Source organism: Mixophyes fleayi (assembly GCF_038048845.1).
Source record: "Mixophyes fleayi isolate aMixFle1 chromosome 4 unlocalized genomic scaffold, aMixFle1.hap1 SUPER_4_unloc_2, whole genome shotgun sequence".
NCBI lineage: Eukaryota > Metazoa > Chordata > Amphibia > Anura > Limnodynastidae > Mixophyes > Mixophyes fleayi.
Window position 1 is genome coordinate 162612 of NW_027445888.1, and position 27793 is coordinate 190404.

Genomic DNA, 27793 nt, shown 5'->3' on the forward strand with positions numbered 1-27793 from the left:
TTCTGCTGATAAAACCTGCCTCTCAATTTTCCAGACTGCTGAAATTACTGGAACATGTTGTTCTGCCCAAGCCAGAATCCTAGCTGAATTCCTTCGGTTGTTTCTTTGAAAACGAAAGGACCATTAACCTGGAAATCTAGTCCTGGAGGAATTAACAGGGAGAAAAGAGCTCTTTCCTCCTGTCGTCTGATTTATAATTTTATCCAGTTCAGGACCAAAGAGGGCCTGACCATCAAAGAGTAAAGTCCCCTTTAGACTCCATATTGGAGTCCCAAGATTTGACCAAAAATAATAACTCTTCTGGTGCCCACTGCAGAAGCAGAAATCCTAGAGTCCACTTGGACTGCATCTAAAGCTGCTTCACCTAGGTAATCAGATGATTCTCTAATGTGGTCCATCACAGGTAGAATATCAGAGCCAGGTGTGTCTGACTGAAGGTCCTCAATGACTTGATCTGAGACCTGCTCCTGCCACCACATAGATCGTTTTTAAAATGCCTTCACACTTACGGTCTGTACTATCCTTAAGAGAGGCAGACTCTGTAACCGGAATGTGGTATGTCTAGATAACTGGGTCATAGGCATACCAACCTTTGGTGGAACTTCCCTTCTTATTGTATTCTCAACTGGAAAAGTATAGTTTAATGGAAACCTCCTTGGAACCTGGAATTTTTTGTCCATTTAAAACAAGGTTCCTCCAACATATTAGATAAATGAGAAGAGGAAGGAAAAGAAACTGAATGCTACTTCTTTCTTTTAAAAAGTGAAACGTCCAGAAGTGAAGGATCCTCTGCATCCTTTATGTTCAGAGTCTGGCAAATGGCCATGACTAAATCTTCCACTCCCTGACTAAAACCCGGTTCTTCGTCAAAACTAAACAGGTCCTCATAATCCATATTTCGGGGCATTTCATCCTCCTCTTGTAAAGAGAACTCAAAATCTGAGTCCCCTCTGAGAACCAGAAAAGGGATGTGTCTTTTACAGGGTCTCTGAAAAGAAGCATCTACAACATTCCTTAGGAAAGAAGACATCTTAGCTAGGCCTAAAACCAATCTTTCTAACAATTTAATACAAGGAGATTCAAAATACCCCCTGCCCCATGCAACTTAGAACTGCTACTCTGATGAGACAATTCAGTATCAGAAACTGTGCTGGTACAACTGAGGGAAACTCATTCATCTCCTTCTGATGCTCTGCAAAGAGAGTTAACTCAGAGATAGATTGTACCAATCCGGTTCTGTGTCAGCAGCATCAATTCCAGACGGTCCTGAGATTAGCAAGCCGTACTTTGGGCATCTGGAACCTGACATCCACTAGGCAATTTTGCCTGGCATCTAGAACAGTTAAAATAAATAACCAACTTAGAAGCTTTAGCTTTGGAACCAGTCCTTTTTCTCAGACATAATAGGGAGGAAACAGAATACAAGCAAAATAAAGCAAAAGATGACTAGCTGTAAATAAAGCGAAGTCTAGAAAGTTGTAAGTGCTTTTCAAAAATAAACAATTACATTTTCAGAACAAAAATCTCAGCTCCTTAATTCAACCGACATACACAAAGGGGGAAGAACGAAAAAAGCCCTTAGCCATTAAGTATGAAAGGCAAAATGCCATATTCTGGCAGGCTTTTTATACTGGGGGGGAATAAAAACCGTTAAGGAGGAGGAGTCAATCACAGGGGGATCAGCTCCCCACCTCAGGTCCTGTTCAGCTGTTAATGGAACAGCACCTTGCTGTCCCTAGCTGGAAAGCTTCCCTTAAAAGAGGTTGCTGCCTGACCTGTTTCCCGACCCACCCGTAGCAGCTTAGCCCCCCTCCACCAAAGCAGTCTGATACCATTCTCCAGACATCGACATGGGAATGAGGTAGAAAAAGATAAAAGAAAAAAAGAACATTTGCAATCCGGAGGTAAGCGCTCAACTCCAGGAACAAAATGGTGATTACCAGAGAGTGGGGGGATATATGAAGGGAAGGAGACTTCCTTTATTTTTAAGTAACGGCTGGGTGCCCAGCTGGGGAGCTACCTCTATATCTCCATGGTGAAGCAGGGTCTCCCAGATCCCATGAAAGAGAAAAATACATTTTCAGGAATGTGCTCCCAGTGTCCCTGACTTTGAGTGTTTCACTCAATCTTTCACTCACCTATCATACAGGTTATAGATTTGCTAAATTGCCCCCTGTTATACAAATGTACACGCTGGCACACACTAGGTTTTTAGTTAAATTAATTAACAATTCAAGCACTAGCATTCAAAGCGTTAACATGGCCAAACAATACTCTTCATAAAAGGTTAATAGATTCCTTAGAGTATCAAGGACTAAATGTATTCAATTTTAGATGTAATATACAAAGGTACAGGGCATTTGGATATAATATAAAGGAACATATAGTAAATGACATACAAAATATCAATGCAATACAGTTGAAATTACAGAGAATAAAACTTATGTGTCATAATCTGCATGCTGGACACAAGGCAGAGTGAACTGGATAGCTCTTCAATTAGATTAAGAACCCAAGAGCTGACAATCTACCCTTTCACACACAGGGTATTTAAGCAGGCTTCACTGGGAGAGCATTCAGAGGGGGAGAAAATGTCCCCCAACATCAATTATACTTAATCTAAAAATAATCCAAAAGCTTTGACTGTCCATAATTTTTCTCAAACATATCCCAGACACATAATTCCCCCTTCAATAAATCAATCATAACCTCCCGTACATTTACATATCACATATTGAAAAGTGCAACAAAATCAAATATTACGAAAGATATGTGACTACTGCTGTTTTGCTGTACAGTTGGTATCTAAACTTTACAGAGTATTATAATATGGAATCGCGCTCTCCACCCAAGGTTTGTGAAAGCTGCACCTGCTAAGGGTATCCCTCCCTTTAGAATAGATCAAGAAATTTTATAGTGTTGGGCGCTCATCAAATGTTTGACCTAATAATGCAGATACCTAGTAGTCCAACTCGATTTACTTCAATAATGTTATAAAATCATTATATAGTAGTTAAACATTTATTAAAATACAATAAAAGATATGATCATGTGTTACCATGAATAAATGAATAAATGAATAAACAATATGTACATCCAGATGGAAAGTAATGGTACCACTTTAAATAATAGTGTAATCTGCACAATAATGCATAAACTGCAAACCTAATTGCATGGAATGACAGATAAAAAGCAATTAACAATTGATGACAGATAGAAAGCAATTAACAATTAATAATCCAAGGGATTGCATGAGAAGAGTCAATCTCATCAATATATGAACTCTAACAATAAATCATACATGAATCACAGTTCTAATCATCCAGATTGGTGACGCGTGCTGCTGAAGATAAGTACCATATAAATATATAATATAAAAAATATATCAGTCCTCATGAAGGTTGTAAACTTCCGAATCAAAGAAAATCCATCACGCTTAACATCAATAAACCAAAAAAGAGTAATGGGTGGAGTCGGGTCAGTTCTGCTACATAATCAGCCCGATCTAAAATAACAATCCTTCCTCCCTTGTCAGCTGGTTTGATAACCACTGTATCTAGATCTTGTAAATCTTTTAGGGCTTTACATTCTTCGTTAGTAAGATTCATATGTATATGAGACTTCCTTTCTTTTATTTTATCTAGATCCGATAAGACTAATGTTTCAAATGTTGTGATTTCTTTACTTTTAGATTGCTTCGGATAAAATGTAGAAGGTGGTTTTAAACTCGTGTGCTTATACAGATCAGTATTTTGCCTCATTGCTGCTTCTATTGGAGTTTTAGCATAATATCTCTTGAGGGTCAATTTTCTGACATATTTATGAATGTCTATAAAAGTTTCAAACTTATTCAGTCTATTAGTGGGGGCAAACTTGAGGCCTTTGTTTAAAACACTAGTCTCATGCGATGTAAGTATATGACCACTGAGGTTGAAAATTCCTATCGGGGAGATGTTATGTTCCTTTTCTCTCTGTTTGCGTCCATGACCTCCTCTTCTACCTCTTCTAATTGTTCTGATTTTCTTTTTAGTGTTCGTAGTCTCATGTTGTTCTGGCTCAACCCTAGGAACCTCGGACCCAGTCCTAAAAAATGACTGATTTGGGTCAGTGGATTTGAGGGATCAATATATGTATCCCCTATATCTGTGTTGTCCTGGTCTGATTTAGACAGTGGTGTTGAATATAAAGTATGATCATGTTCTCTGACCAAGATGGGTGTATCTAACTGGGGTCTGATGGGTGTCTTCAAAGGGGTATCGATATCAGTAATAGAAACTGAATGTGTTGTAATGTCATGTAGCCATCCTTGCTCAAATGACTGTATGGCTAGCTGTCTCACTATGTCGATATGTTCCTGCAACCATATGTGAAAACACAAGAAGCTTACCTTCAGGACACTACACATATCCTACGACTCCTCGAGAACATTACGTGGGATAATGAATATTGGTTAGTCACATGAGATGTATCATCGCTCTACACGGTCATCAGGCATAAGTTAGGAATAGCTAGCACCAGATTCTTTTTGGAATCAGACTCCAGTCTTACTCATCATCAGGTTGAATTCATTTTATCTATTATTGAATTCATTTAGTATCATAATTATTTTTGGTATGAGGGGGACTATTATTTGCAGATGCAAGGAACCGCAATGGGTACCAGGTTCGCACCCAGCTATGCAAATCTCTATATGAGTTATTGGAAGAACGGATATATCTGGACCCAACATAGCTGGAGTGCGAACCTGGTACTATGGAGGCGATACATTGATGATATTGTGGTTATTTGGAAAGGTACAGAACAAGCCCTACTTCAATTTCTTGGATATATTAACACTAATGAGCTTGGGTTAAAATTTGTGGCTAATTATAGTCAATCATCTATACAATTTTTAGATCTCGAGATTTTTATCAAAGAGAACAAGATAATGACTAAAACATACCAAAAAGCGGTTGACATCAACAGTTTCATCTTGCCGAATAGCAGTCATCATCCGAACTGGCTACACAGTATACCATTTAGTCAGTTCACTCGTGTTAGACGTAACTGTACAGCAATAGAGGACTTTATTGAACAAGGTAAAGAAATGCAGCAACAATTTCTCGACAAGAAATATGATCCTCATATAGTTGGCCAAGCCTTTAATAAACTTCAGGATACTGATAGGAGTCAGTTACTTAAATATAAAAACAAAAATATTAGTGGCAAGGAGAAATCCACACGATCTACTACACTAAACAACGATACTATATTCTTTGTGTCAAACTATTCGCAGGAATCAGATAAAATTAGACATATTATCCAAAAGCATTGGTATATTCTGCAACAGGATGACCTACTGGGATCTATATTACCAGCAAAACCTTGCATGTCCTTTAGAAAAGCCCCTGACTTCAAACAAAAACTAACTTCCAGCTATATTCCCAAAGAAGAACCTAATAAGATTGGTAACTGGTTACATAACACCAAAAAAGGATTCTATTACTGCGGACATTGCTCGAACTGCACAAGATTAAGGTGCAGGAGCACCAGGCCAATCACAGAGTATCACTCTGAGGTCAGTGGCAAAATATACCAGATCAAGGAATTCATTACCTGTAATAGTAGGAACGTTATCTACCTACTACAATGTAGTTGTGGCAAACAATATGTAGGTAGAACCATTAGACTATTAAAGGAAAGGATCAGAGAACATCTGAGGAACATAACTATTGGGTTCGAAAACCATCATGTGTCGAAGCACTTTAAAGACACACATAACTGCCAGTATGAAGGGATGTCATTTATTGGGATCAAGAAAATTAATAGGAATTGGAGAGGAGGGAATTTGACAAAATATCTAAATAAAGAGGAAACTAAGGCCATTTATTATTTGAAGACTTTGGCACCCAAAGGTCTCAATATTGAATTTGACCTCTCTCTGTGATGAATTTACACATGCCAGCCATACTCCACATGGATAGATGGGCAACTGTACAGTGAGCATGGTATGAGCGGGTAGTGGGATTTTTGAACTTACAGCCATACCTCTCTGGTTATGCCCAATCCCAGCTGACCTTGGAAGCCAAGCAGAGAGGGCCAGGTAAGTAATGGGATAGGAGACTACCTATGAATACCCGGTGCTGTAGGTTCCTTTCCCATCCCTCACGCTCTCCATTGCTATCTGCACTATGCCCAGACAAAGAAGTAGTGGAATCATAATAGGAATCAGACTATAGTAAATTCAACATGGGATCCTCTTAATGTCATTTTATTACTGTCTAATATCATACTTGTTTCCAAAATGGAGATCCCCCACTATCTTCACAGTGGGCGAACCTTCATTATGAGCCACTATGACTAGACTGCGCCCTCAATATGACAAAATATACATCATTAAGTCTAAAAGGATCATGTGATAAAAATATGTTATTTTAACATCTTGTCCTTTTCATCTATAAATATTGCTTCCTTATGATATTGTAAACAGAATCTGATCCCATGGGAAAATATCTGCTATGCACTCAATGTTTATATATAAAAACTCTTATATATGTTCACAATCTTATTTTTATCCTTATAATTTTTTATTTTTTTATTTTATTTTTAGATTTTTTTTATTTTATTTTTTATTATTTATTTATTTATTTTTATTTATTTATTTTTTATTTTTCAATTTATTTATTATTATTATTATTATTATTATTATTATTAATAATATCATCGCAATAAGGTAACTCAAGACAATTGTAATTGTTAATATAACTGTGTACATTGTTTATTGCTGTACGAATCTTGGGGATGCATATAACATAGTAAGAATATCATGCTGATTAATGTAACCATTAAGAGTACTAATATATTGCATTTATTTGTGTGCATAATGAGCCGTTTAACATAGAGAACAGAGACTGGGGCACGAAAGATCTGGGAACCTATCAGGTTCAATCTCAGCACATTTAAACCACTGGTTCGTAGACGTTCACAATAGCCCTTGAGAAAGTCCGGAGCAGGACGAAACGCGTTGGGTTCCACCCATTTCTATTCTATTGGCCAATAGCACTATCCGGAAGTGACGTCAATACCGGAAGTGCGTTTGCGTTCCACAGTGGAACGCACCATTAGCCGCTAACAGCAGCGGCGTGATCACCCGCTGCTTAATCTTTTCTTCTACTTGGGATAAGCTGTTTGTATTATCGGGACAATATACTAGATTTTTTGCTGAGACTGGACCTTACTCTCACTTTAACATCAAACCGCAAGTATTATACCATCATAAAACACGGAGTTATACTTTGTTTTATTGGAACGAATGCATGGAACTACACAACTAGTAGGCTGATTCATTCATCTTCATTTTTTTGGTTAATTGATGTTAAGCGTGATGGATTTTCTTTGATTCGGAAGTTTACAACCTTCATGAGGACTGATATATTTTTTATATTATATATTTATATGGTACTTATCTTCAGCAGCACACGTCACCAATCTGGATGATTAGAACTGTGATTCATGTATGATTTATTGTTAGAGTTCATATATTGATGAGATTGACTCTTCTCATGCAATCCCTTGGATTATTAATTGTTAATTGCTTTCTATCTGTCATCAATTGTTAATTGCTTTTTATCTGTCATTCCATGCAATTAGGTTTGCAGTTTATGCATTATTGTGTAGATTACACTATTATTTAAAGTGGTACCATTACTTTCCATCTGGATGTACATATTATTTATGCATTTATTCATGGTAACACATGATCATATCTTTTATTGTATTTTAATAAATGTTTAACTACTACATAATGATTTTATAACATTATTGAAGTAAATCGAGTTGGATTACTAGGTATCTGCATTATTAGGTCAAACATTTGATGAGCGCCCAGCATTATAAAATTTCCTAATTACAGAGTGGCACACTGATTTCCTAAAATATGAAATATGAAGGCATGTTCTATAAAGTTTGCATTTCTTATATAAATGCATAGGTAGCTTTTATCTTTTGTATTCACCCAAAGGTTTCTCTAATTCACAATGCCAAAATTAGACAGTCTACTCTAAGCATGTAAATGACTAAATGATTAGATGCTGCTAGGGCCTTTGATTCTGTGGAGTGGAGGTACCTGTGGACAGTATTATTAAAATTTGGCATTGGAACGGTCTTCATTCAATACGTGAAAATGCTTTATTCTTGTCCCAAAGCTAGAGTATGTATTAATGGTTTTATATCCGAAAAATATGTTTTAGGTAGAGTGTATCTCCGGTTAAGGATCCCTGTCCAACTGGTCTATTGTTACAAACCCCTTTGAAGTGGACTCCTACATTTAAATACTTAGGTATAAAGACCTCCAATAATATGAATAACTATATTCAATATAATCTCCAACCTCAATATGAATATCTCAAAGGCTAAATTCATGCTTGGAAACAGTTACCACTGACTATTACAGGTCGGATTAATTTATTAAAAATGATCCTCCAACCAAAGTTTCTATACATATTACAACAATCACCAATCTATATACCTCGATCTATTTTGCGTACCATTGACAGTTTAATTTCATCATTAGTATGGGCAGATAAACGAGCTTGTGTCAAATTTACTATCTTGTGTAGATCCAGAAAATTGAGGGGAATTGCGTAACCAAATACGCAACTTTATTATTTTGCCTCTCACTTAGCACATATTAATACATAGCTACAATCTCGTGAGGGTTCAGACCTTCATGGTTTCCTGGTTTCGGCAACGAGATCTAAACACTCCTGAACCAAATTCTCCTAGCTGTTGAACAATCTATAAGTGGCCCTCCTTTAATAACACAAGCTCTAAATATTTGGCAGGCTTCAGTTAAAATTATAATTAACTCTGGTTATGATCCTAAAACAAATTTTGGTGAATTGGTAAAGATAGGGGAAGACGAGACCTGGCCTTTATATGGGATCCTTCACCTTGGACAATTATATGTAGATGGGATATTACTTCCTTTTCAACAACTTCAGGGATTGTACAAGCTACTTAAAAGTAATTTCTTTAAATATTTACAACTTAGACACGCTTTGACCTTACGTTTTTAGAAGGCCAGCCTGGATCTCCTTGAAAACCCCTTAAGAGTACAATTAGAGAAGCTAGATATAAAACACCAAGTCTCAACTATATACTCAGTACTCTTGGAAAAGAGCAATGCAGATGGCCTACAGAGATTATGACACACATGGGAACCTGTTAAGTGAGTTTCCTGAAAGAATGTCTGATCTTAGCCTAATTACCTCCCCCCTCGCTTACTGCCAAAATATTTTTAACCACTTTTGTCTGAGGGGGGGAATCATGTACATTCATATTTATCAATTTAATTTATCAATTCAATTTATTTGGGCCCTAACCCTGACATATATATTATATATATATTATTTTGATTTGGGATATGAAGAAAAATCCTAATCAGTCTGCAGAGACTCTAATGGGTCTCCCCTATGGTGGGCACCATTTTATCTGACTCTATGGTAGACATAGATTTCTCAATAGATTTTTTTCAATATGCTTTAGAAGCACTGTGGTGAGAAAGTGATAATTAAGTAGGGCATGCAAACTGTGATTGGGGATCCAATTTTGGGACAAGAATCTGTTTATATGATCCTCTGATTATCAGTTATGGAATGTATTCTATTCAGAACAACTTCTTTTAGGTTCTCACAACCAGGGGCAGGCTGGGCTAACTTGGGCTGGGTCACTGGGCCACCAGCATTTTTTCCCTTTAAAATAGGTTGCTGAGTCAAGTCTTGCCCCCTGGGCCAAAATTTGCCAACCCTCCCCTGCTCACAACAATGTCTCACTAAGACTCAGGGTCTACTGCAAAAAGATAGAGTTAACGTGCCGTGATTAGCACGTTGGACACAGAGCAGTGAAGAAGAGAGACGTGTATGTGACATGATGTGTATGTGACATACTATGATAAAAAGAAAATACTTAGTGCACAATGAGAAAGGAGGCAGAATGAATTTGTAGTCTGACGTTTCAGGGTCCATGACATGAAGAAGAGGCTGGATCCCACGTATATTATATTGTGCATGCTTGCACAGGTTTAACTGTCAAATAATGACAAAACTAAAGCAGTGAAAAGTTTGGTCCTTTTCCCAGGAGAACTTATAGACTCTGCAGAAGGCAAACCATAAACATTCTGTACCAGGGATTATGGGTACCATAGTGAACATCGCTCCTGTTGCTCATAGCTACTTATTCAAAATTCAATAGTCATGACACACTCCTCTAACTATACTATATATTACTATATTATTGTAACATTATGCACATTACTCATGCACAGTACTATATCACTACATATTGTTTGGGTACCAGAAATAAAAAAAAAATGCTGTATGCTCTCCATGCCCTCTTTTGTCAATAATTATTATATATTGCTCAAATAATTCTAATAGATGAATAAACTGTAACTAATGTCTGTATAAACAATGAGTTGCAATTGCCAAAAACCGAAGAGTTATGATGTCAATGCTTACAATTGGTGAGTTGTGATGTCATCCCTTCAGTGTCAGGAAAAGTTGCGTATTATAAGGAAAAAAAACACCCCTTATATTATTAGTATTGGATTTCAGTGACCCACCTTGTGCCTGTATATGGTAACTAAGTGGTTAGCACTTCTACCTCACAGCGCTGGGGTCATGAGTTCAATTCCAGGCCTTATCTGTGTGGAGTTTGTATGTTCTCCCCGTGTTTGCGTGGGTTTCCTCCGGGTGCTCCGGTTTCCTCCCACACACCAAAAACATACTAGTAGGTTAATTGGCTGCTATCAAAATTAACCTAGTCTTTTAGACTATAAGCTCCCCAATGGGGCAGGGATTGATGTGAATGAGTTCTCTGTACAGCGCTGCGGAATCAGTGGTGCTATATAAATAAATGGTGATGATGATGATGCTATTATATATATTTAGGAGGTACATTATGCCACTCATCCTTTATTTATAGAACATCGCTATATTCCACTTTGCTGTACAGTTGAAGAACTTTATTCAGGCAAATCAGCTTCTGCCTCCATGTAGCTTATAGTATAACTACTACACAAATACGCATACAGTTTAACAGATTTAGTTAACTACCAATTAATTAATCTACTAATTAATCTACCAGTGACCTAATGAAATTGAAGCATCCAAATGAAACCCATTTAAACACAAGAAAATCATACAATCCATACAGACAGCAACCTTGTTCAGAATCAAACCTAATGGTCCAGAGTTGCAAGGAAATAATGCTAAGCCATACTTGCCTACGTTTTATACCTCCGGAGAAGAGGTCCAAGAGACAAGTGCAAGAGATGTGACACCGTGACTTGAGTCATTGCGGCTCTGCCTAGCCCACTTCTCAGAAAAGAGAAGGGGAATTCAGGAGGGTGACCTACTTTCCCGATAGCCCAGGAAGACTACCCGAAATATGGGAGTCTCCTACCATTAACAGGAGAGTGGGCAAAGGAAATTGTGAAATGGTGCATTGTACATGTTACATCACAACAATAACACTTTCAAATTCTTTACCTCATTTAACTTCAGATTGTTCTCTCTCCAATAGCAAAGTTCGTAGTGATGTTTAAATCCGGTTTTCTCATTTGGCCCTGTCCAGCTAGCAACAAAAACCTCTCCTTGTTTTGTTTCCTTCATTATTAGGGTTCTGGGTTGAAGTTTAACTGAGGGAGAAAAGAACATTTATATCTCTAATTGTAAACCGCAACAACATGGTGGGACAAAGAGTTCAGCTGTCAGTTATCTAGTAAACTAGGGGGAGTTAAAAGAAGATCTGTTGGCTGGGTAACGTTTTGGTTCTTTAACGCACTATGCTGATAAAAACATAACACAAAACAAACAAACAAAAAAATCAGGCCATATATAGGTACTTTCACGCAGGCTCTTTTCCACTTTCTAACAATCGGAAAAACAATTTCTCCATATGGTGTGTCATGCCTTTTGCATCTTGATAATTATAGCACTTGAAACGTGGACACTGCCAACCTGTCATTTTGGCCGCAGCTGGACCTCCTTGGCTGTCCTTCACTGCAGCTCTCTGGTGTCTCCCTATCTTCCTCTTCCAGCGCCCACATCACAACATCCTTAAACAGTTGGCAGGCAGCCAGGGAGGGGGAGGGAAGGGAGAGTAGCAGGGGGATTCGGTCAGCAGCGCTAACTCCCTACTGGCTTAAGATAGGCAAATCCTCCCTGGAACCATGTGGGCGAAGCCCATGCTTTAAGTGGTGCCCATATAATCAAGTACCAAATATCTAATGATTTTTTTACATTTATGAATTTCTATTTATTGATAGGAGACATCAACACATCACATCAGAACTCACCAAACTGACAATCTTCAAAAGCTAGAATTGATTTTCTTGGCCTAACACTGATGTTACGTAGCATATCAGGAACTGAATTATTTCCAAAAGTTACGTTACAGTGACAGGTAAGGTACATAGGATTCTCCTGCTGGCAGTTGGGTTTACATTCATTCTCCCTGAAGGAAAAAAAACAATAGAAAATGTGAAACCAGTTTAGTAGTTTGTGTCGAAAAACATGTAACTACTAACGGGAGTTTACATTTATGCAAAAAAAATTAACCCCTCTTTTCTCAAGACTACAAACTCCTTCTTATTGACCCAGCATTAATAGTGCATCTGTCCCCAATATTTACTTTTACTAAGAATCGCTGTTGAAGAGATTCACAAGTGCTGTAGAAAAGTGGTGTTGCCAGAGAGAAGCAATATTATGACTGACTCTTTCGCTTTGCTTGGCTCTTGTCCTGTGAAAGGAAGGGGGTAATCCTGGAAGGGTAGTCAAGGTGGAGCTGCAGCATGCCCACACAATAATAAGACTTATAATGACCATGTGGTGTAGTATAGTATATACACAGATCAGTCACTACATTACAACCACTGACAAGTGAAGTGAAAAACATTGATTATCTTATTACAATGGCACCTGTCAAGGGGTGGGATATAATAGTCAGCAAGTGAACAGTCCTTTCTTGAACATGATGTGTTGGTTGCAGGAAAAACAGGCAAGTGTAAGGATCTGAGCAACCTTGACAAGGGCCAAACTCAGAGCCGTAGGTTAAAATTTTAGCGCCTGGGGCTAGAAAGCAAAATGCCACCCCTAGCCCACAATTTTTACCAAATTAACCTAAAACATTCATAAACTGCGCCCCCCTTCAGCCTTGCGCCCTGGGCGGTTGCCCCTATCGCCCAGCTCTAGTTACGGCCCTGGCCAAACTGTGAGGGCTAGATGACTGGATCAGAGCATCTCCAAAATGGCAGGTCTTCCCGGTCAGTGGTTAGTACCTACCAAAAGTGGTCCAAGGAAGGTCAATCAGTGAACCGACAGGGTAACATTTCCTTTTACATCATGTGGGTGACCTGGTGCATTTGTGTTGCTTACCTGGGGAAGAGATGGCACCAGGATGCACTATGGAAAAAGGGCAAGCCAGCAGAGGCAGTGTAATGCTCTGGGCAATGTTCTGCTGGGAAACCTTCAGTCCTGGCATTCATGTGGATGTTACTTAAACACATACCAATGTAAACATTGCTGCAGAGCAAGTACACCCCTTCATGGCAACAGTATTCCTTGTTCTGAATACCGCTTTTGACAGGAAAACACTGTCACGCTGCAAAAGTTGTTCAGTGATGGTTTGAGGAACATGACAAACAGTTCAGTGTGTTGACTTGGCCTGCCCAGATCTCACTCCAAAAGAGCATCTATTAGATGTACTGGAAAACAAGCCAGATCCATGGAGGCCGCACCTTGAAACTCACAGGGCTTAAAGGATGTGCTACCTTCAGAGCACTTGCGGAGTCCATTCCTCAACGGGTCAGAGCAGTTTTGGTGGCAGAAGGGGGACCAACACAATATCAGGTAGGTGGCAAGTGGTTTTAATGTTGTGGCATGTATGTGTATACATTTTTTATATATATATATATATATATATATATATATATATATATATATAGTATATAGAGCGCATAGACAGAGGGGGTGAAGTATTGGAGTAATGGAAGTAATGAAGTAATGGAACAGGGGCTAGGGAGCATGTGCCCCAGGTACCCCACTCTCATAGGGCCCCACAGAACAGGGGAGGACTCACAGCCGTAAATAGGATGGTGCGCTCGCCCAGGACACAGCAATGAGAAAGGTGTTGTTGTAGTGTCCGGGCACCAATATAGAAGGTGCATCGTTATACAGGGAGAACTCCGTGCTTCAGCAGTAGAGATGGGCGGGCTCGGTTCCCCGAGATCCGAATCCTACCGAATTTAGGGTATCCGAGTACCGAGTCATTGTGACGTATTCGTTTTTCTGAGCTCGGATCTCGCGAGATTTAAAAAGCATAAATACCAGCCTCCACAGCAATCCATCGCCATTTGACAGAAGGAGAAAGCAGGGTTAAGTCACACTGGCTATATCAGCGCAGGGACAGTGATTGATTGTATTCAACAGTATTGAAAGCTTAATACCAGATTGTTACAGCAGTAAGAGGAGAAGAGAGGAGGGTTTTTTGTTCCTGGCACTCCAAGTGCTATTGGGGTGTCCCCCATTCTTTTGCAGAAATTTATCTGGCTGTGAAAAAAGTACTATATTGCAGCACTTTAATAATAAATATATTTAGCACTTCCATTTGCTTTTGGGGTGTCCCCCATTCTTTTGCAGAAATTTATCTGGCTGTGAAAAAAGTACTATATTGCAGCAGTGTCAAAAACAATTTGTAGCACTACAAGTGCTTTGGGCTCAGAATGGATTTAAAGCAATCCACATATGAACAAAATGAGCAACCAGGTTCTGTCACCAGTCCTGATGGTAGTGTTCCCAGTACGTCATCTGGGAAAGGCGATGTCAAACTACACCGTCTTTTGAAATCAGGCAAAAAAACACACACCAAAATTTTTTTTACCGTGTTGAAGCGAAAACGAAGTGTAACTGAGGAAAAGTTAACTGCCGATAAAAAAAAATTGCCAACATGCCATTCTACATACGCAGTGGCAAAGAGAGAATGAGGCCTTCACCTTTCTCTATTAGTGGCAGATCCAAAAATGTTACAGAGCCTACAAGTGGTGCACAACTACTGTTACGCATCAAAGTCGAGCTGCAAGTTAACAGTAAGGCATTAGAGGATAATGTTTGCTCTGAATCAGAAATGACACCAATCCCTGTGGAGAGTCCATCCAACAGTAGTATGTCTAATCGTGAGCATTCTGTTAGTGACAGTGTACCCATAAAGAAGGGCCCTTTCAGCAGTTCTGCTGATGTGTGCCTGAACAGCTCGAGTGTAGCCGGTGATACACCAATTGAGGATGCCACTTTTAAATTGGAAGAGGATGAGGGGGAGATTTGTGTAGGCCACGAGGGCACTAATGATGATGTTGATGATTATGATGCAGACAGATACCAAATTGCCTTTCTCAATTTCTATTTATATTCTAGACTCTATAACGGCTGAATAGTTTTCTATTTTACTCCTAGTGGAGAGGGGGTCTGATGCAGACAGATACCAAACTACCGTGGTCCATTTATTTTACTTTCTAATTCCACAGTCTATGCACGCTGCTTTTTTTCTATTCAACTTCAAGTGGAGGTCTGGGGGGGGCATAGATAGCCACCAAACTACCATGGTCCATTTATTTTTACTTTCTAATTCACAGTCTATGCAGGCTGCTTTTTTTCTATTCAACTACAAGTGGAGGGTGTAATATACACCCAAAGATGATGGCTACATTGCCTGTAATCAAAGATGGACGAGGTAGACAACCAGATTTGTCTGTATAATTTGCAGGCAAGTGTTCGCATTAAGGACGGCCTACCAGGGATTAAACTGTTTTTTGGATAATTTATTAGCTTTAGAATTACCTCACTTATCCAAGAAACTTGTTGAGCACTAAATTAGGTTATTTTAGACCCAAAAAATTGTATTTTTTTCAAAAATGGCAAAACAAAACCAAACAAAGCCAAAACCAAAACCAAAACACGCAATGGCGGTTTTGCAAAACCAAAACCAGAACACAACGGTAATCCAGATCCAAAACCAAAAACAAAACCAAAACACGGGGTTCAGTGAGCATCTCTATTCAGCAGTGTTCTGCACCCAATGGCACCATCTGGAACCGGATGCGACCAATCCAGAGCTTTTTTCTCCATCCACCGACTCCCTTAAGCATGACATCATAAAATTGCGCCTCCTCCAGTGAAGAAGACCTGAGAGGAGCAGTACCGCCTCTTGGGGGGCTTAGGTAAGTAATGAACTATCGGGGAGAGGGGGGGTGGAGACATTGAATAAAAAACGAGAGTGGGGGTAGAGAGAGAAAACCCTAATGCTTCCTTCATAAGCAAAATTAGGTGCAATGACGTAAGAAATCTTCAGACAGTTATTGTCCTGCCCAACACTCTACTTATTTTTTTTAAAATGTTAGTGCAAGGCTACTAGTTACCTTATAAAAGAGTATAAGATTTATATACAAAATAATAAAAATATACAGTATAGCCAAAACAAAGGCTACTGCTGCCTTTACAGCACTAACACAACTGTATAGTGAGACTCTTACCTCCCGTAAGCAATATTTCATAATGGCTGTAATGCTTAAGGGAGCAGGAGCCTCTCTGCATACAGCACCGGAAAAGAAGAGAGATTACTATTATTATTATTATTATTATTTTTATTATTATTATTAATATAAATAACAAAATTGGATACAGAGCAATAAATCATAATTCTCATATTATCTGGGTGTTCACAAACAGACTAAGGGGCATATTTACTAATCTGCAGGTTTGAAAAAGTGGAGATGTTGCCTATAGCAACCAATCAGATTCTAGCTATCATTTATTTAGTACATTCGACAAAATGACAGCTAGAATCTGATTGGTTGCTATAGACAACATCTCCACTTTTTTAAACCCGCAGTTTAGTAAATATACCCCTAAGAGGCAAGAGGGCCCTGCTTGCAAGATTACAATTTATAGAACATCTGGAACACATTTCTGGAAACTGGAACCAAGAAACAAATATGCTGTTTCCCATATAGACTCTTAGGGCTAGATTTACTAAGCTGCGGGTTTGAAAAAGTGGGGATGTTGCCTATAGCAACCAATCGGATTCTAGCTTTCATTTATTTAGTACCTTCTGCAAAATGACAGCTAGAATCTGATTGGTTGCTGTAGGCAACATCCCCACTTTTTCAAACCCGCAGCTTAGTAAATCTAGCCCTTACTGTTTTTCAAGGTTACAAAATTTAATCAAACTTCTATGGGAAAGACCACATTTTTCGTATGCACCTGTTTACTTAAATGCTCCCCGGTGTGTTGAACTCTTCAAAGGGCACATATCTATTTACTGATGGACTTTGCATATCCCAATACTATAATGAACATGCAGGAAACAGGGGAGGAGACCAGGCAATGCCAGGTTGCCTCCACTTCCAAGGCTCCTGCCCCAACTTACAAACTCCACAATGTTGGCATTGGCTTAAAAATATTCACTGACATTAGATTGGGCACCAGAACATTCAGAGAATTAATATTTCACATCTCTATTCCTCCAGCTGTTTTGAACTTACCCTCCAGACTCATTGATGTAATACAGACTGAAGTCAACAGAGTCAGTTACTGCCAGCCTCACCTCCCAGGAACATGTTATCTGACCATAAGCATCTTTACAGCGCAGGTTTTGCGGTTTGGCTGTATCTCCTATAAATTGTAGATATAGAGAGGATGAAAGAATATCTGCAGTGCACAGAAGGTAAAACAAGATGAGTGGCAAAATCTAACTTAGGAGCCAGTTATTCTGGGGTGGAGAGGTTCCAAACATTACTTTTCAGTAATTACTTAATCAGGAACAACTTCAGTTCCTTTATGGAGGTCAATTTGGAACAAGTAGTAAGGGGAGGAGTAGATTAAGAGAAAACAAAACACTGCCAATGGTGCACTAGCATAAATAGCTTTTTTAATATTCCCAAATTAATATACACAAAACACAGAAGACATCAATTTCAAAATTGCTTATTTGTATCAAACAAGTGTTGTTCCTAGTTTAGGCTGAGTCACTGTGCTGCATAGTACAAGCGCCTCCTCCACTGCACCACAGAGAGTTTCACTTCCACAGGCAGCAGGAGGACAGAAGGACTGGTAGCCGACATGTATTCATAGAATGGAGCTTTAAAATTTTTTTATGATATTGCACTATTGGCCGTGTTTAATGCTGATATTTCTCCTCCTCTCCCTACTGTTTGCTCCATAATGATTTATCGATAAAGTAAATCTGCCAAGTAATCTTTTTAGCTTTGGAATCGGGACATCCAGTGCTCAAGAAAGATGCATAGTCACACTGTACAAGGTGTGGCCACATCCCCAAGGAGGGGACTGTCCTGCACTTCAGAAGCGCTGGGCCACCCTCACCCAGACCCCTTCCTTTCCCCTAAAAACAACCCATAATGTTGCGTGCACCTGCTGCTGGTACATGCAGCATTGAAGGGGCACCTGTGATCTGGTCCTTGAATCAGGACAAAAGTTATAATCCGCGTGACAGTCCTTCAAATTGGGATTGTCCCACCTAAATCGGGACAATTGGGATGTATGATAAAAGACCTGGGGGTAAATGTATCAAGCTGAGAGTTTTCTGGTGGGTTTGAAAAGCCAATCAGATTCTAGCTATCATTTATTTATTGCATTCTACAAAAAGAAAGCTAGAATCTTGCTATAGGAAACATCTCCACTTTTCAAACCTGCCGGAAAACTCTCACCTTGATACATTTACCCCCTGAGGTATTTCTGGCCATCGAGGGAATTATTTTGTTTTGGACAACAGATTAGTTGAGACTTTGCTAGTAGATTGTACGTGATGCAGATACAGAGTTTGTAGCACTAATTATCCCAGTATAGTACTACACCATAAGGGAATCTCTCTTTACCTATATCCACATTAATCTCCAACATCTGGTAAGTACATGCCAATTACCCAGTATCTGAGCCTCAGATCCATTACCAGTATCACAGCCTCTGGCCAATTAACCAATATCTCAGCCTCCAGCCAATAACACATTACCACAGCCTCGGGCCAATTACCAATATCACAGCCTCGGGCCAATTTCCAATATCACATGCTCCGGCCAATTAACCAATATGTCAGCCTCTGGCCAATTAGCCAATATCACAGCATTTGTCCAATGACTCAAAATCAAAATCAGGTAAATTACTTTCAATTAAGAGGTAGTATTTTCTTTTACCAGTGTCAACATTTATATTTTATTTAACACAAGAGGTCTTAGAATATCTTTGCTTAACTAACTCGCTTAAAGGCTTGAACGAGGAGACTCTACTCTCTGAAACAAATAGTCTTTTATTTGGACTGAATTTTTTTATGAACTTGGGAATGGCCGTACAAGCGACCACATTGTTGCGTGGCAAGTTTAACATATGGTCCAATATGTGAAACCAATAATTCCTGTTTATATACAGACGTAGGCATTGTTACGTGCAAACTATCTAAAAGTTCTTAAACATGTTGCCTACTGTGGGAGAGTAACAGGGATTAATTAATTGTATGTGTTACATGTGGTTACTTCTGCACCTCACTTGATATAAATATATAAATGCTATGTGGTCATGTTACATGCATGATAAAATCTCAATGATGCCAAAGCAGTTAAACATAGTAATGTCAGTAAAATCAATTTTTTTCATCGTTGCAACCCCTATGTGAATATTTTAATTCATCAGAGAATTGCAAATTCTGAAACTATTTAACAGCTATGGTGACAGACAGCTGGAGAGTTACCATGTGACGATCTGATAAAACAGAGGGTGCTATTAGCAGACACACATCTATATCTTCCTTCCTCAGTAATACAGATTAAGTCAAGTCATGACAGGGCACTACGAGAACCAGGAAGTGGAAGAGTCACATAAGCTTTTTTTTGCAAAAGAGGAAACACTAAAATGCTCTGAGATCAGCCAGCTGTAAAAAAAGTTTTATTGTTAGTGGTCGGTGCATACAAACACTGAGGCTAAGGTTCTTACATGGGTTACCCCTCTCTTTCCAAAGTGCTTCCCCCAACTAGTACTGTAGTATGCGCCTTCAAGCCAGGACTCCTGCATTTAGCTGCTTGTAACTGCTGGTCACAGGAGGAGGAGCAAAGCACAGTCCTGGGGGACAATGGCTAACCGTACATAGCATTCTGTGACATGGACAAGAGGTCCGTGATGAATACAGCAACTGACTGGATTGGCTGTGCTAACAGATTGGATTAGCCATGTCTCCTGTCCAGTCTAGTGACATATTTAATACACAGCTCCAACATGAGCAGGTTTTAAATAGACATCAAGGCTTTGTCTCCATGCTCAAATCTTTTTCCTCTACTGTTACTGGAGGCTTTGTATTGATACACCAATGGCTACAAACAGGTCTCAGAAGGACTGGTAGAAGCATCATTAAGAGCTAACTTTGCTCTATTCTGATGTAAGCTCCCAAATGTTTGATGGAAATAAAAGATAAATGACTAGATCTGCCCCTGTATACGAGCCCACAATCCGGCACATGTTTGCGTCTGCATTGAGTCATTTTAAAAAATAAGTAAAGTGGTCATACTACTATGTATAAAGACAGCGGTCAAATTCCCTGATCGTTTATATACTTATGTATTTTGTAGCTAGTGAATGACCTTCGAAGTAATTGATCTCCCCCCAAAAATATAACACAGTGGAAGTACTTATGTTAAATTAAGAAGCCAGATAGATGCGCTAAGTACATGAGTAAACAAGCTCCAGAAATACTATGTAAAGCAACGTTAGCAACAATCAAATAGTCCCACCCGAACAATATTTCTGATAAGCGTTCACTTCACTTTGCATCACTGTCAAAGTTGACTGCAACATGTCCAAGCACTAACATTAAGTATCATTGAGTACCATGGGAGTGCTCATTAAGTATATACCATACTGCACTGCAGAAAAACTGAGAACTTCCTTTGACTAATTTCTCTGTTAAAAGAGAAAGTAAAAAGTTTTGCCTACATTTGTCATTTTTAAACACTGTATGTAAGAACCCTTAGCTCTTGCGTCTTCCTGGGCTAGAATAATGAGTAGAATTAAGTGTTTATATTGCATGTAATCTGTTTATAATATGTTTATATGAAGTGTATTTGTTTGTAATGTCTTTTGTATAATGCAATAACCCTAAGGTCGAATGCTGTTCGAAGGATGTGTCTATTAGAAGGTTAACTAGGAGTACAGCCCCTTTGGAGGGGATTGGTCAATGGTGGAGCATAAGGGTCGAGCAGGGGTATATCATAAGATAAGGTCAGCAGTATAGTCATTGTGGAGGGCTTTATAGGTGAGGGAGAGAGCGCTTGAACTGAGTTCAGCAACAGGAAGCCAGTTGAGGGATTTGCGGTTCAGCAAATGAGGAGCAGCGGGAGAGAAAATTTAGTCTGCTCACAGCGTTCATGATGAACTGAAGGGTGGATAGGCAGGAGAAAGGATGGCATGGGAGTAGAGGAAGAATGAGAGGTGGAAACAATGATGGTGCAACCAGAGAGGTAGGAGGAGAACAGAAGAGAGACAGTGTCATGACCGCAAAGGAATTGGAGAGTGTCGAGGAGGAGAGAGTGATCAACAGTATCAAAGGTGGTGGAGAGGTTGAGTAGTGTGAGGATGGAGATGCGGCCTTTAGACTTAGCTAAGAGATGGACGCTGGTCATTTTGGTGGGGAAGGGTTTCTGTGGAGTGAAAAGATCAGAAATTGGACTGTAGAGCGTCAAAAAGGGAGTGGGGGGTGAGGAAATGGGTCAGTCAGTTGAATACAATTTCAAGGATTTTGGAAGCGAATGGGAGGAGTGGTCTGAATTTCCTTCATTGGTGCTCGACAGAGTGGGAGCATCCTTGTAGGTATCAAGTCTGTGGGGAGTGTCAGGATTGGAGTTTGGTTAGTTGGAGGCCTCAAGGGCTTCACATTGAAATGTTGTAAAGGGAGAGCAGCATTGGGATTGGGGTAGGATAGGGAGGAGATGGAAGGAAGGAGGTTTTCGAAAGAGGCCATGAAAAGTAGGGTGTGATACTGATGCTGAATGCAAGCAGTTTTAGGAGGGGTGGTAGAGCAGGGGGATGGGAGAGGTTGAATGACAGAGGGCTATGATCGGAGAGTGGGAAGGCAGAGTTGGAAAAGTTGGTTATGTCATTAAGTTGGCAAATATGATATCAATAGAGTGATTGTCACGGTGGGTGGAAGGTGACGTCCCTCTTCCAGTGAGAGTGAAGACTTTAGAGGCTGCAGAGTTAAGAGGGTGATCTATGGGAATGTTGAATTCTCAAAGAATAAGAGAAAGAAGGTCAGTGGAGAGACAAAATGATAGAACCAAGCAGCAAAGTTGTCAATGAATTGAAATAGGGGGCAGGGTGGCGAAAGACAACTGCAATACAGTTGGAATGGAAGCAATGATCGAATGCAATGAACTTCAAAGGGGGACAATGAGAGAGAGAGAGTTCAGGGAGAAGTACAGTGTAGATGCAGCCAGGAGACAGCATTATGCCCATGCCACCACCATGACGGTCACTGGCATGAGGAGTGTAGGAGAAAGAGAGACCACCAAACGAGATTACAGCAGTGAAGACAGTGTCGAAGGTCCAGGTTTCCATGAGAGCAAGGAGAGTGAAGGAGTGAGAAGTAAAAAGTTCCATGAATGGATGTGAGTTTTTTGCGCATGGAACAAATGTTCCAGGGTGCATAGAAGAAGGTGAGTGCAGGTGGGAATGGGGATGTATTTGGCTGGGTTGGAGGTGCATGGTGGATGGGAAGTTCTAGTATTAGTGGAGTAGTGATAAGTAATCATGGGAATAGGGTGAAGGCCAGGATTGGGTTTGATATATATATAGGGTAATTTTCATGTTGTACTATTCCAAAGTAATGACCAATTGAAAATAGGGGGTTATAACGGAAGACTTAATTCAAACTTAATTAAACTGATGCTTATAGTTTATTCTTAAAATGATGCTTAATATAAATATATACGATCTGTGTGCACTTTATTGGTAGTTGGGTGTTGTATGTTTGCTGTATTATGGAGCAATGGGAACCCCTGGTTAGATTTAGCTCCAGGTGTCACAGGACTTTAGTTTCACCACCGCAATACTCTGACCAGTAGTAAACGCAATACACTTACCTTCAGTAGAAACATTAAGTCGACTCTCTAGTTGTTTATTCGGTATGAAAGTTAAATATATCCAGTTATAGTTTGGATCTGAGTAAGGTAGATAACAAGTCCAGTTTAGATGAGTTGGTGTAATTCTCACTGGTTCAATTTTCATACAAATTTGGCTACAAACAAAACATAACATTTAAGTTAACTAGGCTGTATGTGTTATTACAAATGTGATATCAATATATGTAAATATCCTGTATAACACACTCATATATTTGGAGAGTAATGATGTCAGATGTGTGATGTGTTCCATAAAGGAAGGTGTAATTGTTAGAGAAGGTAAGAGACACCTGGATATGAAGATCATCTCATACGGGAACATGGGTATTATAAAAATAACAAATGTACTTACTACTATAAACTAAAAGTATAGAAGAAAATAAATAAAAAATATAGAAGTCACTCCAGGGTTCAGTGGGCTGTGAAAAAAAATCATTGTACCTGTGAACTTTTATAGTCACAAAATTCTTCAGTGAGTGTTATTATCCACATGTTTCTTAGTAGGGTAGATAATATTGCAGGACAAAACAAGCTATTAAAACCACTTTATTTTTTAAGTTTTAGCTACCTAGTGACTTCTACATTTTCACTGTAAATTATTATTATTATTATTCATTTTTATTTATAGGGCGCCACAAAGTATCCGTAGCGCCGTACAAGGACAAACAATGGCACAGTACAAGGTGAAACAGCACAGTACAAGTAAAGCACTATAACTCTGGGGGCTCAGGCACAGCATGAAAGAGAGGGAGGGAGGGGAAAAGTGAGTATAGGCAGGTAACTATGGCCCAAGAGGGTGGGCACGGATGACAGGTTGAGAGTCAATGAGGGGAGCGGAGAGAAGCGAGAGGAGACAGAGGGCAGAGGGACTGAGAGGAGGAGAGCTGAGTAGCTGGAGAGTGCAGTTAAAAGTGATGGAAACAGAAGGTAGGAGAGCCCTGCTCAAAGGAGCAAACAATCTAAAGGGAGGGGAAGACAGACAGACACATGGATGAGACGGAGAGACGGGAGAAACGGAGACGGAGTCGAGGAAGGGGGAGAAGGGAAGAAGGGATGAGAAAGAGAGGTAGCCGACCGGTGGGATTTTAGGCATGAGACTGGAAGGCTTTAAGGAAAAGGTGGGTTTTTAATGTACATAAATACAAAGTATTCCGCGCTCTACCTAAATAATGGATATGCCGGGAGCTATAAACAAAATAGTTTTATCAGAGAGTACAACAGTAAGTCATGTGTTAAATTGCGCAAACATATACAATAAAATACATAATTCCATATGCGGGTTAAAACATGTACATATAAATGGTCATAGACCTTGGTGTATTGAGTAGAGAACTGATAAGTTCAAAGAAAAATGTCCAACAGAAAATCTTCATAAACAGACAGATAGAATAGAATACAATATAATGACTTGGTTACAGTCCTGGAGGATATCACGGTCCGGTGAAGCTTGACTAAATGTCCAAGTTTGAAAAGAATTGGTTACAATACTTGCGCTTAGTAGTGGTCCATATATCCAGAGATTGTCCTGTACGTTTGAAAGAGGACAGATTAGGGGAAGTTCTGATGGAGCGGGGGAGCTTGTTCCAATGGAGGGAAGCGGCGCAGGAGAAGTCTTGGATACGTGCGTGAGAGGAGGTAATCAGAGGGGAAGAGAGGCGACGATTGTTGGACGATCGCAGTGAGCGGGAGGGAGTGTGAATAGAGATAAGGTTAGAGATGTAGGGAGCAGTGGAGTTGGCGAGGGCCTTGTAAGTCAGAGTGAGGAGCTTGAAAAGGATTCTGTAGGGGAAGGGGAGCCAGTGAAGGGCTTGGTAGAGTGGGGATACAGAGGTGGACCGGCGAGAGAGGAAAATAAGCCTAGCAGCGCCGTTAAGTACAGATCTAAGGGGAGCGAGATGAGAGAGGGGGAGGCCGATAAGGAGAAGGTTGCAGTAGTCCAAGCGGGAGATAATCAGACAGTGGACGAGAGATTTGGTGGCATCCTGGGAGAGGAAGGGCCGAATGCGGGCAATGTTTGCGAAGCTGGAAACGGCAGGATTTGGCGAGAGAGTGAATGTGAGGGGCAAAGGAGAGAGAGGAGTCGAGGATGACACCTAGGCAGCGGAGTTGGGGAACAGGGGAGATAGATGAGTTGTCAACAGTGATGGAGAGGTCAGAGGGGAAAGAGGTACGAGAGGGAGGAAAGACAATGAGTTCAGTTTTAGCAAGATTGAGTTTAAGAAATCTAGAGGACATCCAGGAGGAGATGGCAGAGAGGCATGTGGATACCCTGGAAAGAAGGGAGGGAGAGAGATCAGGAGAGGAAAGGTAGAGTTGAGTGTCATCAGCATAAAGGTGGTACTTGAGGCCGAAGGAGCTGATGAGTGCACCCAGAGAAGAGGTGAAATATTACCCAGCCATGAAAGGGAATACAATCACAAAAATCCCCAGTCATCAAAATAATATAATAAATAGCAAAGTTCAATAATACTATTACAAGTTATATTCATTAAATGTTATATAACATATTAAAAATATATTTTCTGAGTATGTTTCCTGTTACAAAAAACGGATTTTCTCTAATAAAATGCAGCTATGTGCACAAATGCCCACATTCCACTTTTTCTCCTACATTACTGTGTTTGTCGAGCCTCCATTATGTCTTAATTAAGTCACGAGAGTGAAGGGACATTGGCAGGTGTCACTTTTGCATATTTGAAGGTTCTCTTTAGATTGGTTAAACTGTTCCTATTATTGTGCCTTGGAATCGGAAGTGAAAATGGTGTCCCATTGAAAGCATAAGCCGGAGGTCTGATCTTCTCCATCTACAAAGACGTTTAATAATTAAATGTTGCATCAGAAAGAAATGGCTTTGTCCACCCGCAAATCCGGAAATGCCCCATAAATATATACTCTCAACCCTGTGAAGGGTGTTGAAGTACATACTTGTCAACTCTACCGGGAGATTCCTGAAATAGTGGGTGATCTCGCAGACTCCCGAGAGACTCTGGCAATCTCCCTGAAGCCACGCTGATGATCCGCATCATCGTAAGGACGTGAGCGGGTATTTAAGACACAAGATGCATCACTAAGGGCCTAATGTTACAATGCAAGGGGTGCAAATTAGTATTCTGTTTTGCACATAAGTTAAATACTGACTGTTTTTTCATGTAGCACACAAGTATCAACTTTAAATTTCAGTGTACAAATAAGCTATCAAGTATTTGTGTGCTACATGAAAAAACAGTCAGTATTTAACTTATGTGCAAAACAGAATACTAATTTGCACCCCTTGCATTGTAACATGGTTTTGTCCAGGAGACTGAAATAAGAAGTTTCTCAAGTTAAGATCCTTAATGAATTAGGCCCTAAGTCCTGTCCGTCCCTTACTTCATTGAGCTCCCCTCCGCTATCTATGGGACCTCTGAGATGTCGGCAATTGCGTTAAATATTTTTTCTGCAAACAAAATCTTCTTATAATGCTGTATAGAAGCTCATGCGCCTTGTGCACGCTCAGCAAAGAACGATATGAACTGCCCAAATCTACCATCTGATGGGGCAAAATTCTTCATCCCAGCAGCTGGCGCCATCTTGACCCTATAAAACATGGACTCAATGCAGAAATGAGCGCATAGGTGTCTGACATCACAAAACGCCATTTGCAGTGCTGCATTTTGCGGCTGCTTAAGCGACCTTTTAATGTTTTGTCCAGTCAATCCTAAGATCTGTAGATACTTTACTCAGAAAAGGCAGAGAAAGCCATAGACTTACCTTCCGTTATTTAATGCCAGACTCATGTTCACAAACTGTGTGGCATTGCGGCTTTCTGACCATGAGCAGACCGTGTGTTTTTGGTACAGCATGTAGCACGACAAACTGTCAATTATCTTATAACCTAAGGGGAAAACAAGCATATAGTTACTAAGATGACACAATGAAGAAAGTGTCAAGCAGAAGCGGAAACTGCACAAGACTAAAATGGATATTACGCCAATGAACGCAATTGCATGCAATCAGGCCCGGCGCTCCCATTAGGCAAGGTTAGGCACTTGCCTAGGGCGCCGGGCTCTGGAGGGCGCCTGGAGGCGCCACAGAATGAACATTACTTTAAAGCTGTGCGGCGACCGCTGATCATACCTGTCACGACCGCCGCACAGCATGCAGATACATCCACAGGGAGGGGGGAAGAGGCTATTGCTCACCACTGCCACCTCTCTGCTCCGTCTCCTCCCCTCCACTCACTGACTGTCGGGCGGTGACATCATCATCACAGCCCGACAATGTCAGTGAGTGGAGGAGACGGAGCAGAGGGGCGGCGGTGGTGATTCAAGGTAAGGAAAGACGGGGTGTGGAGGTAGGAGGGAGTAGGCCGCCGATTTTTGCGGGGGGGGGGGGGGGAGCCGATTTTGACAAAATGCCTAGGGCGCCATAGACCCTAGCACCGGCACTGCATGCAATCCATGTCCACATGCAACTGACACGACTTCAAAGGTGGATCGGGAGAGGGAAGGGATGTTCCAATGCAGATACGGCTGATTCAAGTCCAGTATTTGTCGTAAGTGCGTTTGTTTCGGCCGTATCTTCTACACACCCTACAGGTCAGAA

The 27793-nt window shown here is 40.2% G+C and overlaps 1 protein-coding gene and 1 pseudogene across 3 annotated transcripts in view; one reads left to right on the forward strand and one right to left on the reverse strand.

The window, feature by feature from the left end:
• The window catches only part of LOC142111301 (cytokine receptor common subunit beta-like), a 110771-nt gene that overhangs the window by 32181 nt on the left and 50797 nt on the right, over positions 1–27793 (reverse strand). For all 3 annotated transcript variants that reach the window (XM_075193799.1, XM_075193800.1, XM_075193798.1), the window contains 5 exons: positions 26960–27083; positions 23171–23325; positions 17576–17705; positions 12338–12495; positions 11529–11677 (listed from right to left, as the gene is read on the reverse strand). In XM_075193799.1, coding sequence (XP_075049900.1) covers positions 11529–11677; positions 12338–12495; positions 17576–17705; positions 23171–23325; positions 26960–27083 — 716 coding nt within the window. The remainder of the gene's footprint in view (positions 1–11528; positions 11678–12337; positions 12496–17575; positions 17706–23170; positions 23326–26959; positions 27084–27793) is intronic.
• On the forward strand, positions 6014–6131 carry LOC142111304 (5S ribosomal RNA; annotated as a pseudogene).